This window comes from Somniosus microcephalus, chromosome 3 (genome assembly GCF_052327205.1).
Source record: "Somniosus microcephalus isolate GS21.2 chromosome 3, FLI_Smic_1.0, whole genome shotgun sequence".
Taxonomy (NCBI): Eukaryota; Metazoa; Chordata; class Chondrichthyes; order Squaliformes; family Somniosidae; genus Somniosus; species Somniosus microcephalus.
The window spans coordinates 347,790,626-347,797,023 of record NC_140989.1 but is presented as its reverse complement, the minus strand read 5'-3'; the positions used below and the strand labels follow the sequence as shown (position 1 = coordinate 347,797,023).

General features: G+C 39.4%; 1 protein-coding gene across 2 annotated transcripts in view; it reads right to left on the bottom strand.

The window, feature by feature from the left end:
- Nucleotides 1-2,425: 2,425 nt before the first annotated feature.
- Nucleotides 2,426-6,398, bottom strand: part of LOC147122325 (divergent protein kinase domain 1A-like) — a 109,380-nt gene continuing 105,407 nt past the window's right edge. For both annotated transcript variants that reach the window (XM_085983315.1, XM_085983317.1), the window contains 2 exons: nucleotides 3,922-4,098; nucleotides 2,426-3,844 (listed from right to left, as the gene is read on the bottom strand). In XM_085983315.1, the coding sequence (XP_085839441.1) occupies nucleotides 3,032-3,844; nucleotides 3,922-4,098 (990 nt within the window). In that variant the 3' untranslated portion in view covers nucleotides 2,426-3,031. The remainder of the gene's footprint in view (nucleotides 3,845-3,921; nucleotides 4,099-6,398) is intronic.

Sequence of the window (6,398 nt, the reverse complement as noted above, 5' to 3'; positions counted from 1 at the left end):
GATCTCTACACTGCTATGTTCAATCATCAAATTTTTTCTGGTTCATATTCAACTGGCTTGTCAATGAAATGCAACACTCCACAGAATTTGTTGACACCACATACTGGAGTAAAATGGATATCAATTTTAATTAAAAATGAAAGTATTACACACAAAGATATGCAATATGGTGTTTAATGGATTTACATACCCAGTCTGCTTAATTATATTAAGTGTGTTACAGCATGCCCAGATAATGTGCTTTCTATAGAAAAGCTTGCCTGTTTTAACTATATTGGAGCACGAGTCTCCAATAAATGGCACGCACACACCGGAAATTAAAGTCCCATCATATTGGTTATTATTTAACACAAGCTGTTTCTTATAGGCAGAGATTTTACTTCACCTTCTGTGGATCGTACCCGCAAACTCCCATTATCCAGCCCATAAAGCACCAGACTGGCTGTTTTCTATTTGCGTACTTGTGCATTTAAGTTCCTTCAACTGTTGGCTTCAGCTTTTTGAGCTTCCCAGGCTGCGATGATTGGAAAAAAGATCGATCCCTCATTGGTTAATTTAGACCAATAAAGGAGTAACTTCTAACAATCATCCAGCCCTGGAAAATTAAAAATGCTTCAACCAACTGCAGAAGCAATACCTACTTCACAGACCGACTAGGGCTAATCCCACAGGAGGTTGAGAATAGGGTGGTGGAGTTACAGAAGATCACAGAAGCTATGGTACTGAGCCAAGAGCACAGCAGTGGAGATCACAGAGCTGATGATGATCGTGGCGGTCACAGCATCGAAGATCACAAAAAGCCACACAAATCAGTGGGGTGGACCATTAAAACATCAGCGTTGACAGCCAATAGCAATGGAGCAGTCTAGACCAGGCAATAGGGACAATTGATGGTGGAGCAGTCTAGACCAGGCAGTTGGGACAGTGGGTAGTGGTGTAGCCATTTTATTTGCAATTACATACCTAAAACTATACTGTAACACAAGAACTGAAGGAGTGGCAGCCACTGATGGCTCATTGGCACTGAATCATCCAGATCAGGAAGAGCCCAAGCTTGATAGCCAGTTTATACTCAGTTGGGTGAGGACCTCAACTAGGGCAGAAATTTGGGGCGCTAGGTCAAGGGTGGGATTAAAACAAAAGCCCTGTTACTCTCTACCCAGTGTCTCCTATGAAAAGCGCATGGTTCAACAGATTGCCGCTAGTCACTGTCCAAGATAAAATCGCATACATTAAGAACTTTAGCAAGTTTGCAGAGGGGTAACACCACCTTACTATGACTCACTGACTTCAAAAGAAGCAGGATAATGGGGAGAAAGAAAGAAAAGACTGGCATTTAATCTTCCTTTATTAGCCGTGGCATAGAATACAAGAGCAGGGAGGTTATGTTAGAACTGTAAAACACTAGTTAGGCCAGAGCTAGAGTACTGTGTGTTGTTCTGGTCACCACATTACAGGAAAGATGTGATTGCACTAGAGAGGGTACAGAGGAGATTTACGAGGATGTTGCCAGGACTGGAGAATTTAAGCTATGAGGAAAGATTGGATAGGCTGGGGTTGTTTTCTTTGGAACAGGAAGCTGAGGAGAGACTTAATTGAGGTGTATAAAATTATGAAGAGCCTAGACAGAGTGGATAGGAAGCACCTATTTCCTTATCAGAGAGGTCAATACCAGGGTGTGTAGACTAATAGTAAGTGGTAGGATTAGAGGGGAGTTGAGAAATTTTTTCACCCAAAAAGGTTTTTTTCCTATTTGTTCCAGGATGTGGGCGTCGCTGGCATCCCTAATTGCCCTTGAGAAAGTGGTGGTGAGCCGCCTTCTTGAACCACTGCAGTCCTTGTGGTAAAGGTACTTCCACAGTGCTGTAGGGGAGGGGAGGGGTGGTTGGGGTCTGGAACTCACTGCCTGAAAGGGTGGTAGAGGCAGAAACCCTCATCGTATTTAAAAAGTACTTGGATATGCACTTGAAGTGCTGTAACCTACAAGGCTACGGACAAAGAGCTGGAAAGTGGGATTAGGCTGGATAGCTCTTTGTTGGCCGGCACAGACACAATGGGCCGAATGGCCTCCTCCCATGCCGTAAATTTCAATTATTCTATGATTTAAACAGAACCTTTCATGACCTCAGGATGTCCCAATGCGCTTTATAGCCAATGAAGTACTTTTGAAGTGTAGTCACTGTTGTAATGTAGGAAACGCGTCTGTTGATTTGCACACAGCAAGGTTCCACAAACAGCAATATGATCATGAGTAGATAATCTGTTTATCGTGCATAATAAACTATGCATAATAAAACAATCATAGGAAGGCAGAGGGCAAATTAGAATGGAAAAATAATACAATCAAGTAAGTTAATAAAGATGTATTAATGTAATGGAAGAGAGGTTTTAAAAACTATATGCATAAAATTAGCTTTGAACAAACAACGAGAAAGAATTTTAATGGCCATTTATAGGCACAAAAACTGGCATGGCATTTTTAAATACTGTACACTCAGCCAACAGGATTTAATGAAATGAATATGAATATAAAGTGCTCAATTACAATTTTTTAAAAACAAATTTTGCATTCTAATTATATAGTTGCAATGCTAATGCATTTCCAAATTCTGTCTTATCTAAAATAGAAGGAAAAGCAATCCCTTCCTGATTTACAGATTTTTTTTTCCAGTTTACCATCTTAACATGTAATTTTATTTAAGCTAAGAGGAAGGAGTGTCAATATTAACCTGCATTCTCTTCTGCAAATAAATACCATGCTACAAACAGTAGTTAAAAAAACATACAAAAGTTCTCATGCTGTGTAAGTGTTTTGTTTTTAAACCCATTTTATGAAAAGCAGCAAAATTTATATTCACAAAACTAAAAGTAAAATCTCTAGTGGTTTTAGTTTTCTTGTTTAACAGTAAGAAACGGAAACAGTGAAGGAGGCAACATGTTCTGTGCTGCATGGTCAAACTGAAGCAATTCGAACCTTTTACCAAAAAAAGCTTTTCCAAAGGTGTGAAGAATTTTCTTGTTCCATTAGTGTTTAGGAATCTTTTGTATGAGAAATTTTCTTCCACAGCAATGTCTTTAGGTTGTTTAATATCAAGGAGTGTTCCATCTCCATTTGACTTGCGGCTCCTCGGAGAGCTATACAAGAGTAAAGCTGCTTCTCCAGTTCTTCTCTCAAATCAGAAGGAGCACCATTTAAAAGGTAGTCTTTCAGCAATGTGCAGACTTTGGTCAGGTTTGGCTGATCCAATTCCGTGGTGCACTGCCTTTTGCTTTGATGGCATGTTGTCCTGCAGTCTGTGCCATAGACGCAATCCACATCAGTCTCGCAGTGGCGGCCTCCAATTAGTTGTTTAAAACTAACTTCCGGTACAACTTTTCTCATATCTATCATTTTTAAATCGTGTTTAGCATTGTAGCCAACATTATTTGCACTCATGTCACACATAAGGAAGTTACCAAATGTTCCATGAAAAACATCCTCCACAAATTCTAAGAGTCCTATTGAGATCTTAGCTTTTCTAGGCCAGGAGGGAGTAAACCACTGATCCATACTACGCCTCAGACCAGAAGGAATGAAGAACTCCAAAACCCAAGGAATTGTGAGTCCATACAGGTAACTGTAGTGGACTTTTTCTGTTACATAAAGATCTCCGCAGAATCCAAGTAGTTTTGGTGTATGCTCCTTGTCCTGGAGAATCACCGTAATCAGAAACTCATTAAGCTGTAGCAATGCCCATGTAGATTTTGCTTCTGCAAGGGAGACATGACCATCTTTATTTCCATCTGCTACGGTGACAACCAATTTGAGTAGCTCCTGAAGGTTTGTCTGATCACCAAGCTTTGCCTGAGGAAGACACAATTATGTAATCTGTTCTCAAAGTAAGATTTGTGCTAATTTTGAACATGTATACAAAAGCTTACCTTTAAGAGATTGTAAACCATTTCTCGAAATTCTTCCATGGAAGTCCCTTTAGTTGGTTTGTCAAATAATACCATCTCCTTCCTCGGCTCCATGTTAGAATCCAAATCAAAGTGGAAAAGTTCTTCAAGTCTGCATTTTAAGACTACCTGTGATTCATCCCATACTCCTCTGTACACCTTGAAAGCAATAAAATACCATTTATGAAAGAGTGGAAAAAATAATTTAAAATTAAAGTTTCTAAAATATTTTGGTTTAATGAAGATTTTAACAATATTGAAAAAATATTTAACTTATTTTTCATCCAAAATTATAGTTTGTTTAAATAGGTTGTATTGAACTGACTGAAAAACATTGATTATATCATACAACAGTTTGTGATTTCCATTCTTCGAAAATATTCCAATTTCAAAAGGTAAATTACACATCATACTACTAGTCAATTTTCACTACTTTTTTAAATTAGTAAAACTCCTTTTTCCCGTCCCAGGCAAAGATGACAAGCAGGTAACCTGTTCTTGACCTCTGCTGATTTCTTGTCAATCACTTACAAATGTGCAGGAACAGTGCAGGAGATGAACTTGATCTCATCATCTTTGCTTGGCAACTCAACATAGTCACTATGCTAAACAACCATCATCTTGTCTTCAAGTCTTCAAACTTGCATTATGTAAAGAAATGATCACTTATCTAGACTGTTTGCCATGTTTTTGACCTATCGAATTTTATCATGGGATCAGATTAGCATCCAGGATACTGACAAGAATTGACAAACGACGGGCCACTGTATGAACTTTAGACCTTGCCATATGTTTAACAAATCTTTCAGAAAAATCAAACTATGGTTTCAACAAAAGAAAAACCTACCAAATCAACTTGAAGCAGAAACATATTGGGAGGCCATGAATGAACAACAAAATAGGGGTAGGGGGAACCTTATACATACCTAGATCTCATTCACTACATGTACCTGGGCTCCTCAGGGAGCCAAGTGGGTTTAAAAAGCAGAAGTCAGTAAACAAACTCAAAAAGGTGAGGAAACAAAAAGGGGCAGGCAAGACGTTTTGAACAGATAGAGAGAGAAAGATCCCCAGCAGTAAGCATGGTAAGAACAAACAGAAAAATGCTGGAGATCTGAATTAGAAACAGAAAAGGTCACAGGCTGGTCAATATGTTTAAAGGGGGGAGGGGGGAAAGATAAATTGGGCACAGGTTTACACCTTCAATTCTCCACACAGTGGAAGTCCCCAATCTCAACTACTTACCCACAGGCAGTAAGTACTGGAGGTCATTCTTGAGTAGCTCCCAGAATCCACTGTAGTGACATGAGTGTAAGTCTGCTAGGTTTTCAGTCCATTCTCTTGGACAAGGCAGTAGCCCAAAAAGGGGAAAGAGAACATTTTTTTTTTTTTAAATTTCAGTTTCTAAAAAATCCCTTTCTTCTACGTAGCTCTCTTATGCTCGATCTGTGTTCTCTTCGATCTGCAGACTGACGAGAGCTTCAAACTCCCAAGATCCAAATCACTCCTTATTTCAGACAGACATATTGAGCTAGAAGTATTATGCATATACTGCAGATGCTGGAAATCCAAAATTTGTCTCCTCTGTCCTATTACCATCTCGTCTGGTTTTGAATACCTCTTAATGTCTCTTTACTTCTTTTGTTCTATCGCAGCCCTGCCTTCGATCTATTTTATTTCCTTTCCAGTTTTCAAAAAGGGTTTCAACCCGAAACGTCAACTTTTAATTTCTCTCCACGGATGTTGCCTGGCCTGCTGAGTTTTTCCAGCATTTTCTGTTGTTATTTCAGACCACCAGATGGTGCTGTGGCATACATCTAACCCTGGAATCTCAGTAAGGTCTGGAAAAAGCCACAGCTGTGGTGTGTGGGGAATCGTTTATCTGACACAGGCACAGTCAACAAACTGCCCCTTGGTGATCAAGACCTTTTTAACCTTTGAATTGACCAGCACCTTGAGCAAATGTCAAACTTGCATCATTAAAAACTGAACATATCTAATCTGTTTTCAAAACCAGGAAGAACTGTTAGTTGAGTCAGAATGTGGCACAATTTTAGGCAAGAGTTCAGATGTGGATCAGAGCACCAATCTTAAAAAAAAAAGTACAAAAGGTCCACAGTGTGGGCTCTCAGCTCTCGAACAACCATGAGAAACACACTTACACTCCAATAAGAAATTCAAGAGAAACCTCTTTACCCAGAGAGTACTTTAAATGTGGAACTTGCTGCCACAAGGAGTAATTCAAGCGAACAGCATAGATGCATTTAAGGGGCAGCTAGATAAGTACATGAGGGAGAAGACAATAGATGGATATACTGATAGGGGTAGATGAAGTAGGGTGGGAGGAGGCTCGTGTGGAGCATAAATGCCAGCATGGACTAGTTGGGCCGAATGGCCTGTTTCTGTGCTGTAGATTCTATGTAATTCATAATAAATGCATTTCAAAAGGACCATCAGTA